Below are 27202 nucleotides of genomic sequence, written 5' to 3'. Positions count from 1 at the left end.
CACTCACTAGCTAGAGATGATCGCTATGGAAAATCCTGCAGACTTGAAGAAACAGTTGTATGTGGAATTTGAAGGAGAACAAGGAGTTGATGAGGGAGGTGTTTCCAAAGAATTTTTTCAGCTGGTTGTGGAGGAAATCTTCAATCCAGATATTGGTAAATATTTTAGTGATGTGATCATGGTGTCATATCTTTTTGAATTAAGAATTTATTTACCTAGGTTTATAAATATTTTCAGTTATGAAGAGCAGCAGAAGGAGATTTTGGTATGGATTACCTAGAGTCACAGATAATGACTGAATTTGTGGACTTTGGGGATTGGTCCTGCATCACTCATTTATTCAAGTTCTTATTTAGATAATTATTATTATTATTATTATATATATTTATAATATATATAATATATATTATATATATAATTATATATTTATATATATAATTATATATATAATTATAATTATTATTATTATTTTTTATTTTTTGGCTACATTGGGTCTTCGTTGCTGCGCATGGGCTTTCCTCTAGTTGGGGCGAGCGGGGGCTACTCTTTGTTGCGGTGCGCAGGCTTCTCATTACAGTGGCTTCTCGTTGCGGAGCATGGGCTCTAGGTGCGTGGGCTTCAGTAGTTGCAGCATGCAGGCTCAGTAGTTGTGGCTCGCGGGCTATAGAGCACAGGCTCTGTAGTTGTGGCACACGGACTTAGTTGCTCTGCGGCATGTGGGATCTTCCCAGACCAGGGAGTGAACCCATGTCCCCTGCACTGACAGGTGGATTTTTAACCACTGTGCCGCCAGGGAAGCCCCTGGAAGGTGGATTCTTAACCACTGGACCACCGGGGAAGTCCGACCCATAGCATTTCTGAGACAAGAGTTTCATAGAATAATGGTCTGAAGACTGTTGAGAATGTCTCACAAGTGTATCATGCTCAAAGTTTGGAAACACTGGCTGATATCAAATTAATTTGGTTTATTTGCTACAGGATTTCTTGGGCTTAATATTGTAATGTTTTCCCAAACTTTTTGAACTCCAGAACCCTTCTTCCATCCTGTATCTAATAGTATTTGCTTCCCAGAAGAGTTTTCATTGAACACAGTTTGGGAAAAACTGATCTATAATATATCAGTCTAAAAGTGAAGAATTTGGGTTTCACTGATAGACAAAGTAATAGACAGACTTGGCAAAGTAGAACAGGAAAAAGATAACAGCTTCTTAGGTAGTATACTATTGTATAATTGTGATCTGATTCAATTTCTACAGTATAACTACTTGATTACTGGGTTTGCTTACTTTTAAAATTGATTGCATGACAGTTACAGGAAAAGAATTTCTCAAAAGCTACCATCATAATTGTGAAGAATGTGGCAGAGAGTACTACAGATCATTTCCCTTAAGCTTTGAGAATTGAACCGTTAAAGTCTATTGATTCTCAGTATGTACAGTGAATTGACTTTTCTGTAATTGTTCTTAGTCTACTTGCAAATGAAAATAGACATTTTGAGTTCATGACATAAATATAATAGTTAAGACTTTGTATTTTAGCTAATGTTTGTTAATCAGAAAGCTATGCCATTTTGTATGTAATTCATTCAAAGTAAACCTAGACACATAGAACCATGCCCTTTTTGAGACAGAAAATTTATGACCTTCATAAATTTGGTAAACTTTAGCTGTAGGTTCTGATGTATCTAAAAAAGTTAAACATTAGCTATAAAGTATATTTACATTATATGCAGAAATACTTTTAAGAAAAACCATACATTAAACAGATCCACTTGATAGTAAAACAATTAAAATGATGACAATAGAAATATCAAAAAGGAATATTTTAGAAGAGCCACGCTTTATGGAGCTTTTCTTCCAGGGACCTGAAAATAAATGTGCCCCAAATGGTATCTCCTTGAACTTTAATATTATTATCTTTCACACAGAAAGATGAGAGTAGTGACCTATGTAATTTACATTCTGATTAATTTGTAATTTATTGCCCTTGAGACCAAGGACATGCATTTGTGATATTTCATCAAAGTTATTAATTGTAATTATTTTTAACTGTTCTGACCCTGTTAATACCATATTTATAATTAAATGAAGTTTTTAAGCACTTCAGTAGATGTTGTAACTTAGGCCTGTAAAAAAATTTGGATGTAAACTGTGAAATTCAAGTATGAATTGGATAATTTATAAAATGTTATTTCATGAACATTAAATTGCATTAGAAAAATGTCTTAGTTTAATTCATGTTCTTATGATCAAGGGGACCTTTTAAATTTCCCTTTACATTTAACTTAAACTGCATGTGAAAATGAAGAAACATTTTCAAAACTTTTAAAAAACTTATAAATTGATTTATATGCTCTATTGATTTCTAAAGTTTGTTCTATTGGAACTTCCCCCTCTTTTCCAGACCTAATTCTTAAAATATTTTCATTCAGTTTCACAGTAGCAAGTGAAAAACATTTTAGTAAAATGAAATTGTTAATTCAATTAAAATATCATTTAACTTTTATCTTAGATATTTCTTTAAAGGGAAGGAGATAAATCTACCTTGGTAATGGCTATTCAGATTCCTATTTTTAAATGAGTGATATCAAAAAGGTTTCCAAACTTGCGTTTAAAATAGTGAAGACCATGTGAAACTGAAAGACGACTACAAATACAAATTACTTTTGTTTTACTTACTGGCTCACAGTTAATGTGTGTATTAAATGGGTTTGATTTTGGGGCATAATCTAAGTTTATCAAGTTTACCTGAGTTTAAGTACTTGGCATCTTTGTTAGAAAGGTGCTGGAAAAACTTCATGGAACCGTTGTGCAATTTGGGGAGAAAACAGACTTTTACTTAATGAAATTCAAAATTGTTTTTTAAAACGGTATGTATGGATTGAATATGTTTTTATAAGTGAAACATTTTCAAAGTATGATTAGCCTTTTTTCCGTTTGCATTTATTTTTCAACGATTGAGTAGATAAAGTGTGAATGCAGATTAACTTTTCATTTGTGTTAGTAGAAGATTAGAGAACTTGAATTTAATGAACATTTTCCCTAAATTCTTAGAAAATGCCACCAAAATGCCTTATTACTTTATTTCTTTGGCTTCTTAAAAATATATGCTACCATTTGCCACAATTTATAACATTCATATGTATTTGAACTTTGTTTTCTCGTGTTAATCTAAGAGAAAAAATATTTCTATACGTAGTGCACATAAGCTTACATGTATAATTATTGTATATTTTTATATTTTATATGTATAAATATTTGTTCATCAGTCTGTAATAAAATGTGAAAGTAATGTATTTTTAAAAATCATTTCTTATAGGTATGTTCACGTATGATGAATCTACAAAATTGTTTTGGTTTAATCCATCCTCTTTTGAAACTGAGGGTCAGTTCACTCTGATTGGCATAGTACTGGGTCTGGCTATTTACAATAACTGTATACTGGATGTACATTTTCCCATGGTTGTCTACAGGAAGCTAATGGGGAAAAAAGGAACTTTTCTTGACCTGGGAGACTCGCACCCTGTAAGTCTTTGGTCATTTTTTCTTCTCTCTTTTAGATTTTATTTAAAAGCAAATACAGAGTTTCATTTATATAAAAATTTTAAAGCTTTCATTTGGAACCTTTGTTAATATCTATACCTAGTAAAATAAAGTTGCTTTAATCTGTCTGAAGTACCATAAACACTTAAAAACTCGAAGGGGAACTTTTTTACATATTGCTGTCAGCAAGCTGGCTTTGTAAAGATTGATTCTGTAGGAAAGTGTTTTTAATTTTTTGTTCGTTTGTTTGTTTTTAATGAAATCATGAAATTGCCCAGTTAAATCAGAGCTGCACTGAGTAAGGGGCTGGTGGCTACAGCCGCTCTTTAACCTTGAGACACACCTCTAAGGTTCTCATGAGAGCACAGTGTGAGATCCATTGCTAAGTAGCTAGTGTGGGGTTTCTCAGCAGAGAATGGGACATCACCAATGACTGACAGTCTTTCTTTAGTTTCTACATATAAACTATTGGGGCAGGAATACTATCTATGCTTTAATTTTTATTGTTAAAGGCTTTTTTTTTTTTAATCTTTTCCCAAGAAGAGTGATACAAACTGTTGTATTTTGTAGTTCTGTGGTAGCCTTAATTTTCCATTTCTGATTGTTAGGTTCTATATCAGAGTTTAAAAGACTTACTGGAGTATGAAGGGAATGTGGAAGATGATATGATGATCACTTTCCAGATATCTCAGACGGATCTTTTTGGTAATCCAATGATGTATGATCTAAAGGAAAATGGTGATAAAATTCCAATTACAAATGAAAACAGGAAGGTAATAAATGTTTTTATGTCATCCTTGTCTTTTCTCTTTATTAACAGAATTTTAAATCATATATGCTTCTAGTTTTTAAAGGAGTATCTAATATCCGTACAGAGACCCAAGAAATCAAGTAACCAAGTTATTATAAAGGAAATAACCACAGTTTCCTAAATTTTGGCTGTAAGCTGTATGAGAGCACATGGTTGGGCATTAAGCCCCTTTTAGAGAAAGAAGGCATGCGTAGGAGGTAGTGAATGGCTCAGTGTGGCTGTGGTATAAAGCATGAAGTGGGGTGTTTCTCATATTAAGCTGTAGAGGGGAGGGAAACAGGGACCTTGTAATTAAGGTCCTTATAACCAAACAGATGATAATTGCATTTAATGTACTCACACATACATGTGCCTTAAGTATATGTCTGAAAAGTATTAAAGAATACTTTAAAGAAATCAGTTTTGTGTTTTCTGTTGACTAGAAAAGTATGCATCTGTAAACAGAGGGGAATAACCCAGAGCATAACAGGGAAATTATGATATATATAAAACCTTTAGTAAGTGTGATGTTAATATAATTTTTGATAAAATATTATATTCACTAAGTTAGGATACAAAAGTATATTTTCCATTTATGATTTAGTATAGTAGCTTGTGCATCAATTAAAACCAATATTTTTGTTGAACTGGATACAGTAGGCAGCTCCCCAAATATTCTAGAATAGAAAACATGAGACTTTCTTGTTTGCTTATACATATCCAGTACATTGCACTTTATTAAAAATGTTAATTTTTATAAATTGATGTATAAATGGTTTAAATGTCTCTTTGTTTGCATACCTAATTGAGAGAACTTTAAAATTGTATCAACTTATTTGTGCATGGCCTTTTTACAGTTCAGAATTGACTATAATAGAGAGCTGTGAAATTGTTAAAGGTATTTTCCTTTGTGTGTGTAAAGTTTGAATTTTAAAAAATATTCTTGAATGTTTTTTCTTTGGGAAAATAAAAACAAAAAAGTTATGCAGCCCTGTAGCTCGTTGTGTTTTGTTGTACTGCATATTATAAGATGCTCTTGTGGTTAATATTTTCTGCAGGAATTTGTCAATCTCTATTCTGACTACATTCTCAATAAATCAGTAGAAAAACAGTTCAAGGCTTTTCGGAGAGGTTTTCATATGGTGACCAATGAATCTCCTTTAAAGTACTTATTCAGACCAGAGGAAATTGAATTGCTTATATGTGGAAGCCGGGTAAGAAAGCAAGGGTTTGCAAAAATATCTTCTATTGATTAATTGTTTGTAATGGTGTGGTGTAGATGTTAAGACATGTTTTCTTGAATTTGCAGAATCTAGATTTCCAAGCACTAGAAGAAACTACAGAATATGACGGTGGCTATACCAGGGACTCTGTTGTGATTAGGTAAGTGCTTAATTCTTAAAAGGAAGATTTAATTCACCAAAGGGATGTGTGCTTTATGCTTTAGACCTTTGTCTCCAGGTTTTACTTCCCAAATAAGCAAACTCACAAATTCTCAATCTATAAAATTGGAGGTATATTTGTAATATAATCAGTCACCAGTTCTTATTGTTAATCTTGTGGTTTATTTCCTGACTAATGTGTTTTATGTAAGTGGCATGTTTTTTTCTGCATTGGGGGTATAACGTATCTAATATTCCTAGTAATTCTGGTTAGAATGTGCTTACTGCCAGTTACATGATGAGGAAAATAGAACTATCACTTCCGAGTATTTCTCCTTTCTTTTGAACTCTGTGAAATGTTACTTACCTACCCTATATGAAGCATCTTTTGTGTGAAATGGTACATTCTTTGATTTAATCCTTACAACATGGCAAGGTACATACTAGAATTGTTATTGTACATCTGAAGCCTCCAGATTCTCACAGAAAGAAGCAGAGATTCCCAGTCTTAACTGCTTCCAAGCAAATGCTATTGTCTTCTTTTCTTTACTACTGTCCAGTCCTGAAAGACATAGGCTTCTTCCTCTCCTACTAAGGTGGGTTTAAGGGGACAAAGATGCCCTTCTGGTAGTCACTGGTGGAGTGAGGTGGGAAGGCATTCCTGGAGGTTGTCTCTGAAGGTTATTACTCTAAGACTCAAGTGTGTGAAAACCATAATGAATATCAGTTGTATCTAGAAATAAACAATATGTTATTTTATGTTCTCTTGTTTACTTTTGTTCTGTTACTTTATTCTTCATTCTGGTTTGTGGGAGGTTACTGATATTTCCTCTATTTAGCACACCCTTGGTCATTTCTAGCAGCAGTCGTGAGCTTTTTTTACTTTTAGCAACCACGGTTCTGCTATTTACTTGAAGTTCAAAGGTGACCCATAAAAGGGTTGAGATAACATGATGAAAGGATAACCTCACTTGTGAGTATTATCACAGCAGCATCTCTGTTAGTGATATTATTGATCACAGATAGTTATGACTGTGTAGCGTCTTAATGTTTCCCTTAGAATAGTTGAAGATATCTTGTGCTCCTCCTTATGGAGAAATTACTTTTAAGTTAAGGTCTTAATTTTATTTCTATCTTTTATAATAACATAATTGCTACTTGATACATATCTTAAGATCATATGTGAATGCTTAAAAAAAATTTTTTTTGAAGTATAGTTGATTTGCAGTATTGCAATGTTGTGTTAGTTTCAGGTGTACAACGTGATTTTTTTTTGCAGATTATATTTCATTATAGGTTATTATAAGATTGGGTATAATTCCCTGTGCTGTACAGTAAATGCTTGTTGCTTATCTATTTTATGTATAGTAGTTTGTATCTGTTAATCCCATACTTCTAATTTGACTCCCCACCCCACCCCCCATCATTATGTAAGGTCTCTCTTTATGTCTTGTAATTTTCTTTGATCTGAATCTGATATGACTGTAACCATTCCTGGTTTTGTATTGCTTTGCTTTTTGTTTGCATGATATATCTTTTAATGTCTTTTTACTTTTCAACCTATCTATGTTGCTGAATTTGAAATGAGTTTCTTAAAAATAGGTGAGTCATGTCTGTCAATCTTTGCCTTTAGGTATATTTAGGCCATTTGTATTCAAGGTAATTATTGATATGTTAGGACTCAAGTCTGCCATTTTATTTGTTTTCTGTTTCTTTCTTCTTTATGGTTCCTTGTTGATATCTTTTTGCCTTCTGTGGGATACTTAGTTATTTGAACATTTTAAGGATTTCATGATTTTAGTGTTCTTTTTTTGTGTATGTTGCTTAGTATAGTGTTCTTCATGGTTGCTGTTGGTATTACATTGTACATATGTGATATTGCTATCAAAATCTCTTCCTGTGAAGTATGGAAACCCCACCTTTAAATATCGTTGTCTTGAATATTACTGCTGTTATAATTTTTGTAGCAGTCATCACATATGATTTATAAAATTCATGAGGAGGATGGTAGTCTGTTGTATGTACCTGTATTTCTTCTATTTCTGTTCTTTCTTCTGTTTGCCTCAGAGTCCATCTTTTATCACTTCCTTTAGTTAGTCTTCAAAGGCAGATCTGCTAATGACAAATTCTTTTAGTTTTCCTTTGCCTGAGGGTGACTTCCCCTTTATTTCTGAAGAACAGTTTTGTTTGTGCTATTTGGGGTTTCTTAGCTTCTTAAGTCTGGGTTTGTGTCTTTTTCCAAACATGGGATGTTTTCAGGCATGATTTCTTGAAATACTTTTTCAGTACCACTCTGTTTTTCCTTTTTTTTTTTTAAATATTCCTTTATTTATTTATTTTGGCTGCACCAACTCTTAGTTGTGGCATGCGGGATCTTCATCGTGGATGTGGGATCTTTAGTTGTGGCTTGTGAACTCTTAGTTGCGACATGCGTGCGAGATCTAGTTCTCTGACCAGGGATCAAACCCAGGCCCCCTGTATTGAGAGTATGGAGTCTTACCCACTGTACCACCAGAGAAATCCCTCTTTTTCCTTTCTTTCTATGCCTCTCATGATACCAACATTCAGTCATTTGTCATTGTTCACATGTACCTGAGGCTCTATTTATCTTTTTTCAGTCTATTTTCTCTTTTGTTCAGATTTTTATCCTTGGTCATCTTGACTCTACTATTGAGCCCATCTCGTATTTTTCTCTTACTCTGTTTTTTAGTTCTGTAATTTCCATTTGGCTCTTTTTTATTATAACTTATAATTTTTGCTGAGAGTTTCTGATGTTTCAGTTTTGAAACACTAGAACTTGTAATTGCTTGTAGAATCATTTTTATGACGACCTCATTAAAATCTTTGTCAGTTAATTCCAGTATCTTATTCATCACAGTGTTGACATTGGTTGATTCTCTTTCTTCCTTGTGATTTTCCTGGTTCTTGGTTTGACAGGTGATTTTGGATTGTATGGTGGACATTATGGCTGTTTTGTTAGGAGACCCTGGGTCCTATTACATTTTTTACTTTAGCAGTTTAAAAAAAAAAGTGTGTCTAAATACTGTCGTATTGTGTAGACAGACATGTTGGTTATTTCCAACCCTGTTAGGAGAAAGTCACAGTGAATCATCTTACATACGGATTATTCCATACATATGTAGAGACATCATTAAATTGGGAATTGGTGCTAAAAGTGGGATTGTTGAACCAAATGGTAGATACATATGTAATTTTGTTAAATACTGCCAAATTCTCCTTCACAGAAATTGTGACATTTTGCACTCCCACCAGTAATATATGAGTATCTCATTTCTTACAATTTTCCCAAACCCATTGTGTTGTTAAACTCAGCTGTTTACCTGTCTGTTAGTTGAGAAATGGCATTTCAGTGTAGTTATAATTTGTGGTTTTCTCATTATGAATGAGGGAGGTTAGGCATCTTTTCTTATATTTAAGCTATTAGTAATTTTTATAGTTCTGCTCATTTTGCTGCTCAGTCATTTTGATTTTTAGAAACTTTATATTTGTATTACGGACATCAGCACTTGAATAAATTGGCAGATATTTTTTCCTAGTTTGTCATTTGACTTTGCTTACAGGGGTGTTTTGCAAATGAAAACTATTATGTTTATGCAGTTAAATACTTTGTATTTCTTTAGTTTTTTTTAAAATACTTTTTATTTTTGCTCTTCTGTTTCTGACCTCCTATGTCCATAGTAGAAATTTTAGTCATACTGTTTCTCCTTTAGTCACCACATAAATTAGCTTTATTTCCAAGTTTATTTTGCATATTTCTTGAGTATTTTAGAGACTTCTAATTTCTATTTCAGATTTGTCCATCTCTCACTGAGTTCCATGTGTGTTTATGTGGCCCAGTGCCTTCTACCTGACTAGGGCCAATTTTTGTCACCTGCTTTCATCCCTTTACAACCAGAAGCTACTTTTAGGGGACACCTCTGCTTTCCAGGGTGCCCCCTATCCCTTTCAGGCATGATGTCTTCCTAAGACTGCCATATTTGGTCCAAGATACTTTCCTCTTGCCAGTGCTCTTACCTGCCCTTAGTAGTTCACTCTTGGGGTGCCCTTTTGGGGTGAACCCTAGCCCATGTAATTCTGCACACCCCATTCTTCCACATAGCTGCTGCTGGACTCTGCTGGTGTGGACTCAGGTGTATATAAACTCCAGTTTACATGTCAGTTTGAGTTTTCCACTCTGTTTTTCTAGTTAACTTAGGCATAGATTATGGGTGTTTTTATTGGAATTTGTCTCCTTTATGTACTGGATAGGTTTTAGAAGATGTGAGTGGGATGCAATCCATACAGCTACCACTTTAATGTAGAAACACAGAAGCTTCTTTTTTTCATTTTCAGTTTTCTAAATAGTTGCATTCTTAGTTCACAGTTTTAATGTAGAACGTAACACTTATAGGAAAAGAAGAATTTTGCTCAGTAAGTGTTTTCATTATATAAACTGATAGGAGTAACCCTAATATTTTAAGTTCTAATTTTTTAGAAAGAACCAAAAAAACAGCTAAACTTGTCACAGTGACCACTGCTGGTCTGCTGTTTTCCTTCAGGGTTTGTCTCCTCTACTCAAGGGCACCCGTTGGTCTGCCTCTTCAGGTGTGGCTGATTCAGTATGGCTTTAGAACACTCCTGAAGGGTGAGGAAGCTTTTCTGCCCTGACAAAGGGCTCTGGGTTACAGCAGACTTGCTTTTTCTTGCCAGCCACCCAAAAGGAATGACCTAAACTGTGGTATGATTTCTCTCCTTCCTGAGAGATGTGCCTATACATTCCATGTCCAATTTCCTCTTGTGTAGTTATTTTAAAATTCTTTTCTCTAGGTGAATAGGGGGTTTGCAAGAACTGAAGGGTGGGGAGGATATTAGAGTGTCAGGGAAGGGAAGTGGAGAGAGCCAAGAATGCTAATAAAGCTGCTAAGCTATGTTAGAAATAATGGCATTGCACCAACAAAAATACTAGCATTTTGGTAATAGAAATTGTATTCTAGAATACTAGAATATCAAAAACTAGAATTGTAATTATGGATGTAGGAAGTATGACATTCTCTGCCAAGTTTCTGGAAAGAACTTTCAAATAAATATTAAAATGCATTCTTCAGAAAACTAGAGCTTATCAATGAATTCGGTAAAGTTGCAGAATACAAAATTAATATACAGAAATCTCTTGCATTTCTATACACTAACAATGAAAGATCAGAAAGGGAAATTAAGGAAACAATCCCATTTACCATCGCATCAAAAAGAATAAAATACCTAGGAATAAACCTACCTAAGGAGAAAAAAGACCTGTGCTCCGAAAACTATAGGATGCTGATGAAAGAAATCGAAGACAACACAAACAAATGGAAAGATATACCATGTTCTTGGATTGAAAGATTCAGTATTGTCAAAATGACTATACTACCCAAGGTAACCTACAGATAATCCAATTCCTATCAAATTATCAATGGCATTTTCTAGAACAAAATTTTAAAAATTTGTACAGAAACAGAAAAGACCCCAAATAGCCACAGCAATCCTGAGAAAGAAAAATGGAGCTGGAGAAATCAGGTTCCCTGACTTCAGACTATACTACAAAGCTACAGTAATCAAAACAGTTTGGTATTAGCACAAAAATAGAAATATAGATCAATGGAACAGGATAGAAAGCTCAAATACAAACTCATACACCTATGGTCAATTACTCTATGACAGAGGAGGCAAGAATATACAGTGGAGAAAAGACAGTCTCTTTAGTAAGTGGTGCTGGGAAAACTGGACAGCTATATGGAAAAGAATGAAATTAGAACATTCTCTAACACTATACACAAAAATAAATTCAAAATGGATTAAAGACCTAAATGTAAGACTATACTATAAAACTCTAGAGGAAAACATAGGCAGAAAACTCTGTGACATAAATTGCAGCAATATCTTTCTGAAATAATGAAAATAAAAACAAAAATAAACAAATGGGACCTAATGAAACTTAAAAGCTTTTTGCACAGCAAATGAAACCATAAACAAAACAAAAAGACAACCCACAGAATGGGAGAATATATTTGCAAACGAAGTGACCAACAAGGGATTAATCTCCAAAATATGCAAACAGCTCATGCAGCTGAATATCAAAAAACAAGCTAATCAGAAAATGGGCAGAAAATCTAAATAGACATTCCTTCGAAGATGACATACAGATGACCAAAAAGCACATGAAAAAATGCTCAACATCGCTAATTATTAGAGAAATGCAAATAGAAACTGCAATGAGGTATCACCTCACACCGGTCAGAATGGCCATCATCAAAAAATCTACAAAAAATAAGTGCTGGAGAGGGTGTGGAGAAAAGGGAATCCTCCCACACTGTTGGTAGGAATGTAAATTGATATAGCCACTATGGAGAACAGTATGGAAGTTCCTTAAAAATTAAAAATAGAGGTACCATATGATCCAGCAATCCCACTCCTGGGCATATATCTGGAGAAAAGGATAATTCAAAAGGATACATGCATCCCAGTGTTCATTGCAGCACTATTTACAATAGCCAAGATGTGGAAGCAACCTAAATGTTCATCAGCAAAGGAATGGATAAAGAAGATGTGGTACATATGTACAATGGATATTACTTAGCCATAAAAAAGAATGAAATAATGCCATTTGCAGCAACATGGATGGACCTGTAGATGATCATACTAAGTGAGGTAAATCAAATAGAGAAAGACAAATACCATATGATATCACTTATGTGTGGAATCTAAAAAAAAATGATACAAGTGCACTTATTTACAAAACAGAAACAGACTCAGACTTCTAAAACCAACTTAATGGTTACCAAAGGGGACAGGTGGGAGGAGGGATAAATTAGGAGTTTGGGATTAACATATATACACTACTGTATATAAAATAGATAATCAACAAGGACCTATTCTGTAGCACAGGGAACTCAGTATTTTGTAATAACCTATATGGGAAAAGAAGCTGAAAAAGAATGGATATATGTATAACTGAATCACTTTGCTGTACACCTGAAACTAACACAACATTGTAAATCAACTATACTCCAATATAAAATAAAAATTAAATTTAAAAAATGCATTCTTTCACCAATTAAAAATGTTTTTAATTGTTTTCCAAAATCTTAAAAATTTTTATCTGAGAAGTAGTGTGTATGTTAAATTTATGGATTATTATTCAAACAAGCATGCCAGGATTGCTCTTAATGTGCTTGCATTTTGTTTTTAGAGTAAGTTTAACAAGCATCATTATAACATGACTTTTATCACATAGGTTTTAGGAATGCCAGGGATTAAATTATTCTCTTAAAATAACTGCAGATGACAGATATATCAGAATAATACCCATCTCCCCTTCCCCAGCACACACTATTGATATTGATTATATAATAATTGTATACTTTTTTATTAGTACTTTTAGGTGTGTGGGTTGTTTTTATTTTTTTCTTTTCCTTTTCTTTTGTCTCTTATCTGTATCACCTTCTCCCCAATGTTGTGTAAGATATGAGCAGACAAAGAAAATAAAGGACGGGTAAATACAATGTATACACACATGCACACACGTAGACAAAGAAAATAAAGGAGGGGTAAATAAAATACACACACACACACACCCGAAGACATCAGGAGTTAAGTTTTCACAGTACACACATTTTGTCTTTTGTTTGTTACTGATTATATATTTACAGTTTACATAATTATTTCCTTTTGTTGGACACTTAGGTTTACCAGTTATTGCTGTTGTAGATAATGTAGTGATGAACAAAAGCTTTTATATTTTTAAAAACTGTTTCCTTAAGATAAATTTGCGTAGTGGAATTCCTAGGTCCTAGATGACCAGAAAAGAATCTTCAGGGTACTTGATATTAACTTCCAGGTTATCTCCTATTATGGTTTTAATGCAAATCATAAACTTACATTAGTGCTCGTTATAATGAATGCCAAACTAAAATCAGTATTTTATCTTTTCTTATTAGGGAGTTCTGGGAAATCGTTCATTCATTTACAGATGAGCAGAAAAGACTCTTCTTGCAGTTTACAACGGGCACAGACAGGGCACCTGTGGGCGGACTAGGAAAATTAAAGATGATTATAGCCAAAAATGGCCCAGACACAGAAAGGTAATTATTAAATTGTGACTGTATACTGAAAACCTTGCATTCCACATTACACATGTGTGACGTATCCAGAAGCTTCTGAGCACTTTTGCAATTTTATATAGAAATCTCCAAATCACATGAAACATTAGTTCAGAGAATATTTTGCTGTTAATGTTTGAGAAAATTTTTAAACACTGGCCAGGTTAAAAATTATTATGGAGTTCACTTGATTTGAAATTTTAAAAATTGGTGTGATTAGTTTTTGGTTGAGAATTTTTTAATTGAAAGCCATATTATGTCATCTATTTAGAATAGTAAAGTTGAGGCTCAGGAGATTGTCTATTCAGCCGTATATTATGCTAGAATGACGAATTTCATAGTCCTTACATTGTGTTTCCTCTCCGTCGTGTAAGTTAACATTTGGTGCATAGTGACCGTATGTGAGCAGTAGTATATTTAATAGCTTGAATGTATAGAAACATTTCTATTAGTTTTCTACATTATTTGATATTATTTGGTATTGTCTGTATTATTTGGTATTAATGTAAGTTTATTGGTTATCAAATCAATTACATAGTCATACAAGAATATTTCTAATAAGCATTAAAGAGCCCAGACTTTGAAATTTTGGAAACGAGGTTTGAATATATTACCTCCATCTTTGAGTAAGTTACTTAATTTCTCAGTGACTTCAATTCTACAGTGGGGAAACTGACACCCAGTCTGTAGGTTTATTGTGAGAAAATTTAGTTAAATGAGCTCTCAGGGTTAAGTACCTAAAACAGTATCTGGTATGTAGTAATAATTTTGGGGATGCAATATGTTATCATCAACCATCATCATTATTAGCACTGAGTAATTTATGAGATAGAGACAAACTGCAGTTTGGTAGTTGTATGGCAAGAGCAGAAAGATTATCCATGACTTGTATTAATGTATAGTCTGCATTGCAAACCATCTCAACATATATACCATCTAAAGTAGGATCATTTAATACTGAGCGTATTTCCCATGACTTATTTTCCTATTTTTCCCCTTTCTCTCTATATAGGTTACCTACATCTCATACTTGCTTTAATGTCCTTTTACTTCCGGAATATTCAAGCAAAGAAAAACTTAAAGAGAGATTGTTGAAGGCCATCACTTATGCCAAAGGATTTGGCATGCTGTAAAAAAACAAAAAAAGGGGGGGGAGAAATAAATTTAAAATTTTAATAAATATAACAAGAGGGATAAAATTGGTGGTGATAGTGACCCAGTACAAAAAGGCTGTAAAATAGTGAACCACAGTAGTCACCTATGTCTGTGCCTCCCTTCTTTATTGGGGATATGTGGGCTGGAACAGCAGATTTCAGCTACTTATATGAACAAATCCTTTATTATTATTATTATTTTATTTTATTTTTTTGCGTGAAAGTGTTACTTTTTCTTTCACTTGTATGTACAGAGAGGTTTTTCTGAATATTTATTTTAAGGGTTAAATCACTTTTGCTTGTGTTTATTACTGCTTGAGGTTGAGCCTTTTTGCATATTTAAAAAATATATACCAACAAACTACTCTCCCAAGGAAAATATTGCCACCATTTGTAGACCATGTAACCTTCAAGTATGTGCTACTTTTTTTGTCCCTGTATCTAACTCAAATCAGGAGCTGTATTTTTTTTTTTAAACAATTTGCTTTTGAAACTTGAAGTCTTGAAAACAGTGTGATGCAGTTGCTGCTGTTCTAGTCCCCAAAGAGTTTTCTGTGCAAAATCTTAAAATCAATAAAGATGGAAGGGAGAACTTGAAATGTTTAACTGCAGCCCTCAGAACTTTAGTAACAGCACAACGAATTAAAAACAACTCATGCCACAGTATGTTGTCTTCATGTGTCTTGCAATGAACTGTTTCAGTAGCCAATCCTCTTTCTTAGTATATGGAAGGACAGGGATTTGTTGTTGTCGTCACTGTTGTTGTTGTTGTTGTTGTTTTAAGTTTACTGGGGAAAAGTGCATTTGGCCAAAAGAAATGGTAGTCAAACCCTTTGCAAGAAAGGTAGGAAGTTTGTTGTTTATTATAAACATAAAGCATGTGAAAGTGCACTTAAAATAAATTTTTTATTAATTGCTTATTACCCGCATTTTAAATAGACAATCCAAAGTCTTCCCTTCATGTTGCCATCATATCTAATCAGCCATTTTATCAAGGCACATGATCAGTGTTGGAACATAATGGAAAGGATGGCTACTGTGCCTTGTTTTACCTAATCATACAGTAAGCAGAGACCTGGAAGTGAATGGAACTATTACTCTTTAGTCCTATTTACATTGTCTATCCCCAAAGATTAAAGTTTATTTCAAAAAGTAAGTGTTAAATAATACTTTCATGTACTATGGAAAAGTACAGGTTGGTTTAAATTACTGGACATTCAGAAGTAAGTAGTTTCTTCCCCTTTCTAGTCTTCTGTGTCTGTGTTGTTAATTTCTTTTATTGCAATATAAAATAAAAGGATTATGTATTTTTAACTGAGAAGAGACATATTGATATATCCTTTTACTACAAGTTACAGCTAATGTGCTGAGCTTGTGCCTCGATGATTGTTTTAACTGACTATGACAGATCAATTTGATGATTTGTTTGAAATTGGCAGGAAAAATACAGCTTTCAAATCATTGGAGGGGGAAAGAGGATGTCTTTAAGAATTATTTTAATTCTTTTAGTAATTGAGACTTAACTGTTATGTACCATAATGCTAAATAAAAGTGACATTTTTCACCATAATTTAGTGGAAAAAGAAGACATTGCTTTCCATATTGTGATAAAGTAACATGGGGTTTTTCTGGGCCAGCCTTTAGAACACTGTTAAGGTATGTACACTACCTTGATGCAAGGGACCCTCATGCTACTACAGTCATCTTAAAAGGCCTCTCATTCCTGTGCTTCTTGTGTATAAAGAAAGTGAGAATAAGAGAAATCAAATACTCTGGGGGCGTTTTGTATAATAAATTCATGAAGAAATTTGTGTTCTTTGGTTCTCAAGTTTTATTATCACTACAGTATTGAAGTTCTACAGTTGTAATAATATCTGTGTGAAGTTTTTGAATAGTAATTGAGTATAGGTTATCAGACATAGAATTCACATCAAATAGACTTTTAACAAACAGTTGAAAATAAACCTACTCTTGAAAATATTTTAAGAGAAAAATTCATTGGTTGTCTAGACTAATTGCTCTCACTTGCTTAGTAACTAATTATCCTGGGCATGTTACCACTTCTTTTTATCATTGCCTCCTTTTCACTACTGTTTACAAAACTGTCACGGAACAATATCTTTAGGAAGAGGAAAAAAAATAGAAATTTTGACTGTAGTAGATATCTACCCCAGATGTCATGTTATAAAGTACTCTTTTGCCTGGATCAGCAGGAAGCTCTGGAGGAAATAAAGAACCATAAACTAAAGTAATTGGTTTTCCAAATAAAATACAAACTTTCTCTTATATATCATTGTTACTGAGTATTTCAAACATACAGTAAAAACACGGCCTGTAGCCAAACTTCTCTGGAGCCTGGCCGCTTCAGCAAATTGAGTTGGATTTCCTCCCCTATATACTTTCCTGGACTGTGCTTAGTTGTGTGATGAAAAAAAACACGGCCTGTAGCCAAACTTTTCTGGAGCCTGGCTGCTTCAGCAAATTGAGTTGGATTTCCTCCCCTATATACTTTCCTGGGCTGTGCTTAGTTGTGTGATTAAAAAAAAAACACGGCCTGTAGCCAAACTTTTCTGGAGCCCGGCCGCTTCAGCAAATTGAGTTGGATTTCCTCCCCTATATACTTTCCTGGGCTGTGCTTAGTTGTGTGATAAAATCCAATGACAACTTCCCTAGCTTTATTTTGGGATACATACCTAAGCAGGGAGATACACGAAATGAGGCTTCAAACAGCACTTGCTGATGGTATTCATTTCCCCATTGGCACAGGTCCATCTTACTAGAAAAGACATGATTGTAACCTGGCAACATGACTCCCTGTTCCCATAATACCATGACTGTGCTGGGATTTCAGGCCCCTTTAAGGGGTTTTCTCAAGAATTTCATTCAAACTGTCATTGGAAGGAGTGTCTTCCCAAGGCTGCTCTCTGTAGTCATGCTCCCCTTACCTGTTTACCCTTAAATTTCTTTTTTGACCTTCCACTGGCTTCTAAGGACCATCTTTACCCTCCCTACCCCTTCCCTGAGCTGCCAGAGAATTCAAAGCACAGCTTCCTCTGGCTCTCTCTCGTTGTCTTTTACTACAGTGTTAGTGTATAATTTCCTGGGGAGGCTAGAGAGTGTTACTAGTGCAGAGTCTCAAGACTTTTTCTTTTCCCCTATTCAAATCCAGTAGTTGACTTTTGTTAACCACTGTAGGAAGATTTTGGTGCAGATGTGTCCCTGTGAGAAATGCTGCTAAACTATTGCTGTACCACTAAAAATGCTCTCCTGAAAGATACTCATAGCCTCCTACTTGCCAGTGAGAACTCCAGTAACCTTGGCAGCACCCTGAACTTGGTTCATCTGCTACTGTCCCTTTTTCAGTTGGATGGATACTACTATAATTGTAAAGTTCTGGTCTGTACCTGCCCAATTCTGTCTGTTACTCCTCCACCACTCAAAAAGATTCTTCCTCAAATCCATGTCTTCTGCTCAGTCTCTATCCCCAGAATATGTTTCTGGTACCTCAAAATCAATGCACTTAAAAATGAAACTCTTATGTCTGTACCTACCATTTATTGTTTCTTCCTTAAAAGCATCATTTTCAACTCAGAATCCCTCATCCCTCAGTTATCACTGCTTGTATCATTTCTTTCCCCCTCCATCCTTCAACATACTTCCTTTCAGCCCCTGATCCTCTGACTCACCTGGATGCTGTTAGTAGCTTCCTAACTCATCTGCCTAACGTCCTCTTGCATTCTTTTTTGTTCTGCCAAAACACAATTTTGCTAATTTAAATATCCTTTGCTTCAAAACTTGTTCCCCTTTGAATAAATCTGCAAGCCTGCATCCAAAACCCTCCATAGGCTCAGCCCCACCTCCTTTTCCAATTTTACCATCAGTTACAGGCATGTCTCCCTGCATCCCCACCCACATCTTATTTACCATCAGTTACAGGCATGTCTCCCTGCATCCCCGCCCACATCTTAGCATGCTGTGTTTAATTATTTCATATTTCTCAAGTAACCTTGAAGGCCAAAATTTTAAAAGCGCCTCACCCATAAAGACTTCTTCATCAACCCCCAGAGTGTCTCTGTAACCTAACAGCAACCCAAACTTCCATGGTAGTTCATGCATGGTTGGGCACATCGAACAGTGAGGAATCACTGGGATTTTTCTTTTTTTCCCATAATCATTACCTGATCTGGGCAGATTCATGGGGAAGATTGTTTATCTTTGTGCCTCTGCCATGTAGTAGTTGCATAATAACTTTGTTAAAGGATTAGCTCTATTTTTCCACTAGCTTGTCAATCACTACCTGATGAATGATTGAAAATGACTCAGCGTGCCGTAGAATGTTCAATGAAGCTTCTCTTTTTTCCGCTAAAGATGGCCTCAGTCTCCTGTCTCCTCTCCCTCCTCCCCCAAAAGGGTTTTTATTTTAAATATTTGAATATTTAGTGGCTAAAGAACTTGCTCTTGGAGGAAGTGGCTCCCCAGAATAACCGGCTCTGTCATTTCAACCTGTGAAACTGTAGGTTACTAAGAGGGGAAGGATGAAAAGAACAAAGTCCTTGAAGGCAAGATTTTCCTGCTTTATGGATGTGCTCTGGCAACCAGGAGCCTCTGTGCAGCCAGCCTCTGTGGCTACACTCCTCTCCCAGTGGAGATGGGAGCGGGTGTCTTACACCATCCTGTTGTTGCCAAACCCTCACATCAAGGAGCTATTCTTTGCTAAATACTGTGTTTTTTATATTAAATGAAGCACTCACCATGATGAATACCTGTTTTGCCAGAACCTTATAACCATTGCTACAAATTGACCCTTAAATCAGGATTCTTATGTTCAGCTGAACAGGATCTGGAATAATTATCCTATCTTCCAGTCTCCAGGAAACCATAGAAAATGTGATGGGCATGTGTCTAGTAAATAGTGCACAGATTGAGGGTACAACCTTCAGAGTTGGATGACTGGGTCTCAGTCCTGGCCCTGCCCTTCCTTCAGCTTGGATTATCATATCCAAGACTCAGTGAAGTTGAGATACAGATGCTAGGCAACCTGTTGCAAGACAGAAGAGGGAATCCATTGAGAGGCTGGAGATGCTTGTAGTGATTTCTTTTACAGGAGTTGACCCTCATCTACCTCAAAATGGAGGAGGAGTGTTTTCCCTCATCTTTGTTTTTTTAATTAAGATAATTCACATAATAAAATTCACCCCTTTAAGGTATATAATTAGTGGCTCTTAGAATATTCACAAGATTGTGCAAGCATCACATATAATTCTAGAGCATCTTCATCACTGCAAAAAAAAAAAATCTTGTACCCATTAAAAGTGACTGTCTCTCCCCGCTCTCCAAGTACTAACCACTAATCTACTTATCTACTTTTTGTCTATAGATTTGCCAATTTTGGATATTCCATATCAATAGAATCATACAACGTGGCCTTTTGTGTCTAGCTTTCTTCACTTAGAACAATGTTTTCAAGGTGCATCTATGTTGCAGTATGTTTCAGCACTTCATTTCTTTTTATAGCTGAATAATATTGTATTGCTATACCATATTTTTGTTCATTTGGTAGATATTTGTGTAGTTTTCACTGTTTGGCTATTATAAGTACTACAACCATGAACATTGTGTACAAGTTTTTATGTGGACATAAGCTTTCATTTCTTTTGGCTATGTACACAGGAGTGAATTCCTGGGTCATATGCCCAATCCTTTCAAGGAACTGCCAACTGTTTTCCAACGTGGCTGCACTATTTTACATTCCCACCAGCAACTTGAGTTCTTATTCCTCCACATCCTGGCCAACACATATTATCTGACTTTGATTCCAGCCGTCGTAGTGGGAGTGAAGCGATATCTCAGTTTTGATTTGCATTTTCCTAATGACTAATGTTGAGCATCTTTTCATGTGCTTTTGGCTGTTTTATCATCTTTAGAGACATGTTTATTCAGAACATTTCCCCATTTTTTGATTGAGTTGTCTTTTTATTATTGAGTTGTTTAATTCTGATGCAAGTCCCTTACCAGATAAGTTATTTGCAAATATTTTATCCCATCCTTTGGATAGTATTTTCACTTTATTGATGGTGTTCTTTGAAGTACAAAAGACTTTAATTTTGGTGATATCCAAATTATCTATTTTTTCTTTTGTTGCTTGCGCTTTTGGTGTCATATCTTAAAGAATCATATGTGTCTTGTAGTTTTAGCTCCTATATTTAGATCTTTAATACATTTTTGCATATGGTGCCTTGTAGGAGTCTAGCTTCATTTTTTGGCATGTGGATATCCAATTGTCCAGGCACCAGTTGTTGAAAGACTTACTTCCCTGTGACTAGTGTTGGCACCCTTATGCAGAAATAATTGACCGTAAATATAAGACTTTATTTCTGGACTCTCAATTTCATTCCATTGACCTATATGTCAGTCCTTATGCCAGTACTACATTGTCTTGATTACTGTAGCTTTGTAGTAAGTTTTGAATTTGGGATGTGTGAATCTTCTTTGTTCTTTTTCAAGGTCATTTTGGCTATTATGGGTGCCTTGCAGTTCCATGTGAATTTTGGGGTCAGCTTATCAGTTTCTACAAAACAGGCAGCTAGGATTTTGATAGGGATTGTGTTGAATCTGTAAATAAATATGGGGAATATCACTAATTTGACAATATAAAGGTATTCAATTCATGAACATGGTTGTCTCTGCACTTATTAAGGTCTTTAATTTTTTCATTGATGTTTCATAGATTTCAGTGTACAATCTTGGTTTCTTTGGTTAAATATTTTCCTAAGTATTTTATTCTTTTTGTTCTTTTGGATTTTCTATATACAAGATCATGCATCTGCCAAATAGAAATAGTTTGACTTCTTCCCTTTCACTCTGGGTTCTTTTTATTTCTTTCTTTTCTAAGTGCCCTGGCTAGCACCTCTAGTACAATATTGAATGGAAGTGGCAAGAACAGATATCTTTATCTTAGTCCTGATTTTATGAGGAAAGCATTTAATCTTTCACCATTGAGTGTGATGCTAACGGTAGGTTTTTCATAGCTGCTTCAGGTTGAGGAAATTTTCCTTCCCTTTCTAGTTTTGAGTGTTTTTTCTCAAGAAAGGATATTAGATTTTGTCAGATGCTTCTTCTGCTTCTGTTAAGATGGTCATGTGGGTTTTGTCCTTTATCACATTGATGGATTTTGGTATGTTGTACCAACCCTGCATTCATGGGGTTATCCTACAGGTCCATGGTACACAAACCTTCTAATATGCTGCTGGGTTTGGTTTGTTTGTATTTTGTTTAGAATATTGCCGAATAAAGGGCACATTTACCAATGATGAGGCTGAAGTGTATGTTTCCTATAGGCCACACCCACATGGGGTCGTTGTAAGAGACTGGTCATGAGCCGTCTTGAAAATTACCCTGCACAAGTGGGCTTCCTGCTCTGGAGCAAGGCATCCAACATCTGAGTACCATCAGATGTAGAAGCTGTGTGAGGAGAAGAAATTGGAAGCTACCAACCAAGCCAGATGTTTCAGTTGGGGTTCCCTGGAGAGTCTGCTTCATGAAAGATAGACATTAACCCCCACCTCTGCCTGAAGGCTCAGTATCCTATTACAGTTGCACCAACTGGATAAGGCAGGATTCTTTTCTCTAATTCCCTCCCTTCCAGAAGGGCCAGACATAGCTTTTGAGTGAGAAAGTAGGTAAAGTGAGGAAGAGCCTATCTTCAGGCTTCCCACTCAGAAGAAGCCCTGAGCAAGAGTTATGTCTTCAATTAGGGGAGAGAGTGGCCTTTTGACGTTTCACTAGTGCGGATTTCATACCCAGAAAAATAGATGCTTTGTTTATTACCTGAAAGTGACCAGAAAAACTACATGACCTGAGAATTCATTCCTAGAAAAACAAATCCAGAGCCAGAGAGCAGACTTGCAAAAAGAAAAACATTGTGTTCTGCTGCACCATCCCCCTTACTTCCTTCCTGACACACAGGTTCCTCATTATGTAGTAAATCAGACCTATAGAAAGGACTTAGGCACACTTAGGATGGTGCTAAGGAAAGATCTCTAAGGGAGATTTCAAACCTACCTCTAGTCCTATTCCAAATGAAGTGTGAAGTTTTTTCTGTTCACTAACATTTACCTGGCAAATAGCAGTTGAATGCTAATCATGTTACAGGTTTGCTGAGGTTTCAGATTGATTTCAGAGCTGCTTTGTTCACTCAAGGAATCTTTTATGGGGAGACAGAATCTAGTGGGCCAGACATACATATAAACCACAAAGCGTAATAGACGTATGTAGAAATACAGTTCGGACAGAGAATTCAGATCCAAAAAATTTTCAGTTAGGAGGTGAAGGATTAGCTGAATCTTAACGGGTGGGTGGGTGTATACTAGGCAGACAAGTGGAGGGTGTTCAGTATGCCTGAGTGTAGGGCTCAAAGGGATCAAGACAGGATTGGAAAGGAAGACAGGTCAGATCATGAAAGACCTTGTAGACTTTACCAATGACTTTGGACTTTTATTTTGCAGATACTGTAATACAAAGATAATTCATTTTGCATTTTATATGTATTATAACACGGACTGGAGGAGCATAAGTGCCACGCGGTCTTTGTAGTTAGGAGACCACTGCCATAATTCTAGAATGGTATATAAGAGCCTGAAGATAGAAGGGAGGGGACAGTCTAAGATATATTAGGAACTGAGACTGGGTGACTGATTAGATATTCCTGGGAGAGAGTAGTCAAAGATAAATCCCACATTTCTGGTTTGGGTTAATGGGTTGGTAGTGGTGGTGTGGGGTCTACAGGGAAGAGAAGCAGGTTTTGGAGGGAACATTAATACTCTTGGATTATGTTTCAGTTGAAGTGTCTGAGAGATACACAAGTGGAGCTGTTCAGAGGCAGTTAAAAAAAAATAAGGGTTTAAAGAAAAGCCTACACAAGATTAAAATGTATGGTTCTTCAGTATAGATGAGCCCTTAGGTAATCACCAGGGAAAGGGAATAAAGGAAGGAAGAAAGAACATGGACAGAATCCCTGGAAAATGCTAGCATTTGAGGGTTACACAAGGAAAGGAAAATGAAAAGCAGTTCACTTATTTGCTCATTTTTATCTGTGTTCCACTAGAAACCGAGCCTGATGAGGGCAGGGACCTTGTCCTTTTTTTCTTTTTTTTTTTTAGCGGTACGTGGGCCTCTCACTGTTGTGGCCTCTCCAGTTGCGGAGCACAGCCTCCAGAAGCACAGGCTCATCGGCCATGGCTCACGGGCCCAGCCGCTCCGCGGCATGTGGGATCTTCCCAGACCGGGGCACGAACCCGTGTCCCCTGCATCGGCAGGCGGACTCTCAACCACTGCACCACCAGGGAAGCCCAGGGACCTTGTCTTAATCATGGCTGTGCCCCCAGTGCCTAGAGCAGAATGTAAACAAGCTTTGTAGAGCTACAGAGCAACCAGGTTGCCTCAGAAACCCCTTCCCATCCTCTTCCCTTCTGTCCCTCGCACACTTCTGGCTGATACCCTCCCCCACCTCAATTCTTACCGCAGTTTTTAAGAAGGTCATCCCAGGAAATATATCAGCTATGTGAAAATATTTCAAAACTTTTGAAATGTGATATATATTAACTTGAAAATCATCAATTACAGCAAATGTCCAGCTTTCAGGACTGATCACTGCCTAACACTGCTGGGTTCGGCCCACTTACCAGTGGGTCAAAAAGTTCACAGTAGTGAGATCAAATCGGTTTCTTGAGGCAACTAAGAAGGCAGCCTTGCTCTGGAGATAATCACCAAGGGCAGGAAAATAACCTCCAGTGCTTCAAGCTGAGATTGAGCAGGAGAATCCCAGCTCACCACAACTACAGTGTATGCTTGGGCCTGTCAAATGGAAGTTAGCCTATTACCTAAAAATGCATTTCAGAATTGCCCCCATGTGCTTGCATCCTGTACCCAGACCCAAAGAAAATGCCATTTGCCTTCAATATGTATTGTTAAAAGGACTGAAATATTTTTCAGATTTAAACTATAGTCCCTAAAATATTCATAATTCCAAAGTGCCTTTCACAGTGTGTTATTTTGCTTACTTCATTATTGCCTAACTCTTTGCTTAAATTCTACTCCATGAGAGAGTAGGAATGTGTCTGGTTTTTTCACCCCAATGTTCAGAACGTATTTGTTGAGTGAATGAAATTATGCTTGTATGAATGAAATTATGCTTGTAAAACCAAAGGGCCTGATTTGTCAACTGGACTTCCAGATCTCCACAGAAGCTACCAGTAAAAGTAGTGTAAGAGCTGTTCCTGCATGTGAAGAGGGGGTCCTGGATGGAGCTTTTCTGGCATTCAGGTGCCCCTCACATGTTCCACTGTTCAGGGATAGCACAACCTTATACTGCTTTTATAAATGTAGCTGGTTTTGGAAAGCAATAAGAGGGAAACCAGTTTTCCATATATTCCTAAGAAGATGGTGAGTAAACAATCATGTTTTCCTAAGTAACTTTAGTTTTATGAGCTTCTTTCTCTCTACTGCAGGTCCCCACCCCACTCCCCACTCTAAAATCATGCTTGTAATCCCATTATTTATATAAGGGTGGCTTTTTGTTTCTCATCACAACCACCTGTGTGCTTTCGATACTTCTATGCAAGTAACCCATAGAGGAAATTAGTAAAATTCACACTGAATCCACATGAAGTGGATGCAGTCATTTGGGACAGTGCAGACCACTGCAGTGGACAGGAGTAGCCTCTGTCTGCAGATATGATTTCAGGTGACATTAGCCTGCAATTATTTAGCCATGTGCTTTATAACATTAATTCCACTTATGTTGCTGTCATCATGGGACTTAAGTATTTAGGAAATACAAAGAAATAACATTTAAAGAGAGCCCTACCATTATTCATTTTAATGTAAAATTGCCACTTCTCTGTATGTTTACCTCATGACCATCTAATTGATAACGAAGACCTCAACTTCCTTATATTACCTCAGAAAAAAGTCTGACATGTTAACCAACCACTGGACTGACCACTGGAAGGAAAAAAGACTGAAGATGTTTTATTTTGCTCAAGGGCAGTCATCCAACATCTGCTTTTGTGACAAGTTAACGTAATTGTATTGTAGAGGTGTAAGGATAAAAATGACCTTCTAAAAAATCATCTTCTCCAACCCTCTTTTTATAGATGAGGAAACTTAGGTCTCAAGCTGTGAAGCACTTTGCCCAAGATTACTCTGGTCATTACATTTATATGAATTTATATGAAGCTAGAAAGTAGAACCTCTGCCTCCCGTTTGGTGCTCTTATCACATCATCAGGCCACTTGCTTGCTTAAGTCAGCATTTCTTTGCTTAACTAAATGTAAGGAGGCTCCCCATAGGGCTTGCCTGCTGAGGATGGGGTGCAGAGGGAGAGTAAAAGAGAGAGCTCTCTCCTAGTTTTCAAGTCGACTAGTTTTCATTGGTTTGATTTTATTGAAAAAGATAAAAAATTAGGGCCAAGTTCCTATTCCTGTTCCCTCCCCAAGCCACTGAAGAAACAAATTTGCTAACATTCCCCAAATTATTGTCTTTTACTCTCTCTTTTTACAGTAAGAGCATTACTGGCAAAAAGTTTCCCAGAATCATGTTCCTCTTAGATATTCCTCCTTGATGTGGATATGAAGGCTTGCGTGGGAAGCTCCAGATGCGGGCCCAGTCCAGCCTGCTCTGCCTCTGCTGCTCGTGCTTGCTGCTTGTCTCCGTGTCTCCATTTGAAGGGCTGCAGGGCGAGTCGTGACCCAGGTCCACTTTCTTACTGTTAAATCCTGCCTTGGTTGTCATGTTTTTATAGAAGAGGAAAAGCATTTTCTCCCTGAGTTCCGGAGCAGTCTTGAGGTCAGGGGTAAGATTTTTCTTGGTAAGTATTAAGAAGTAGTTGCTGAATGATAAAGGGGTGGAAAGGGGAAGGGTGCCTTAGGAAAAAAGGTGTTCTCGGTGATGGGATTGCTTCCAGTTTGTTTTCCAATCTCTTCAGGAATGATTTTCTGCCCTCTTCCTGCACCCTGTGTTCTGATTCCTGGAGCATGCAGTACTCCTTCACTTCCTTTCTCCCAGGGGCTGTTAGAAGAATAACCTTGAAAGAGAAAACATGTGGGCTGTGGTAGACTTTGGATTCTGTCCTCCAGATACTTGGCTCTTTCACTCATGAGAAACTCCTGCCTTAGGCTGACTTGGATCTGGGTTAGCA

The 27202-nt window shown here is 36.2% G+C and overlaps 1 protein-coding gene across 9 annotated transcripts in view; it reads left to right on the top strand.

Moving 5' to 3' along the window:
* UBE3A (ubiquitin protein ligase E3A) overlaps positions 1–22314 on the top strand; it is a 97183-nt gene extending 74869 nt beyond the window's left edge. For 8 of the 9 annotated variants that reach the window (XM_033852055.2, XM_004316755.4, XM_073801330.1 and 5 more), the window contains 7 exons: positions 11–155; positions 3319–3524; positions 4151–4315; positions 5391–5546; positions 5642–5715; positions 13691–13834; positions 14865–22314. In XM_033852055.2, coding sequence (XP_033707946.1) covers positions 11–155; positions 3319–3524; positions 4151–4315; positions 5391–5546; positions 5642–5715; positions 13691–13834; positions 14865–14985 — 1011 coding nt within the window. In that variant the 3' untranslated portion in view covers positions 14986–22314. The remainder of the gene's footprint in view (positions 1–10; positions 156–3318; positions 3525–4150; positions 4316–5390; positions 5547–5641; positions 5716–13690; positions 13835–14864) is intronic. The other variant, XR_012330242.1, reaches the window with a different exon arrangement.
* Positions 22315–27202: the final 4888 nt, after the last annotated feature.

The sequence above is a fragment of the Tursiops truncatus genome, chromosome 2, assembly GCF_011762595.2.
Source record: "Tursiops truncatus isolate mTurTru1 chromosome 2, mTurTru1.mat.Y, whole genome shotgun sequence".
Taxonomy (NCBI): domain Eukaryota; kingdom Metazoa; phylum Chordata; class Mammalia; order Artiodactyla; family Delphinidae; genus Tursiops; species Tursiops truncatus.
Note: the sequence above shows the minus strand (reverse complement) of the source record. Positions and strands in the feature narration are given on the sequence as shown.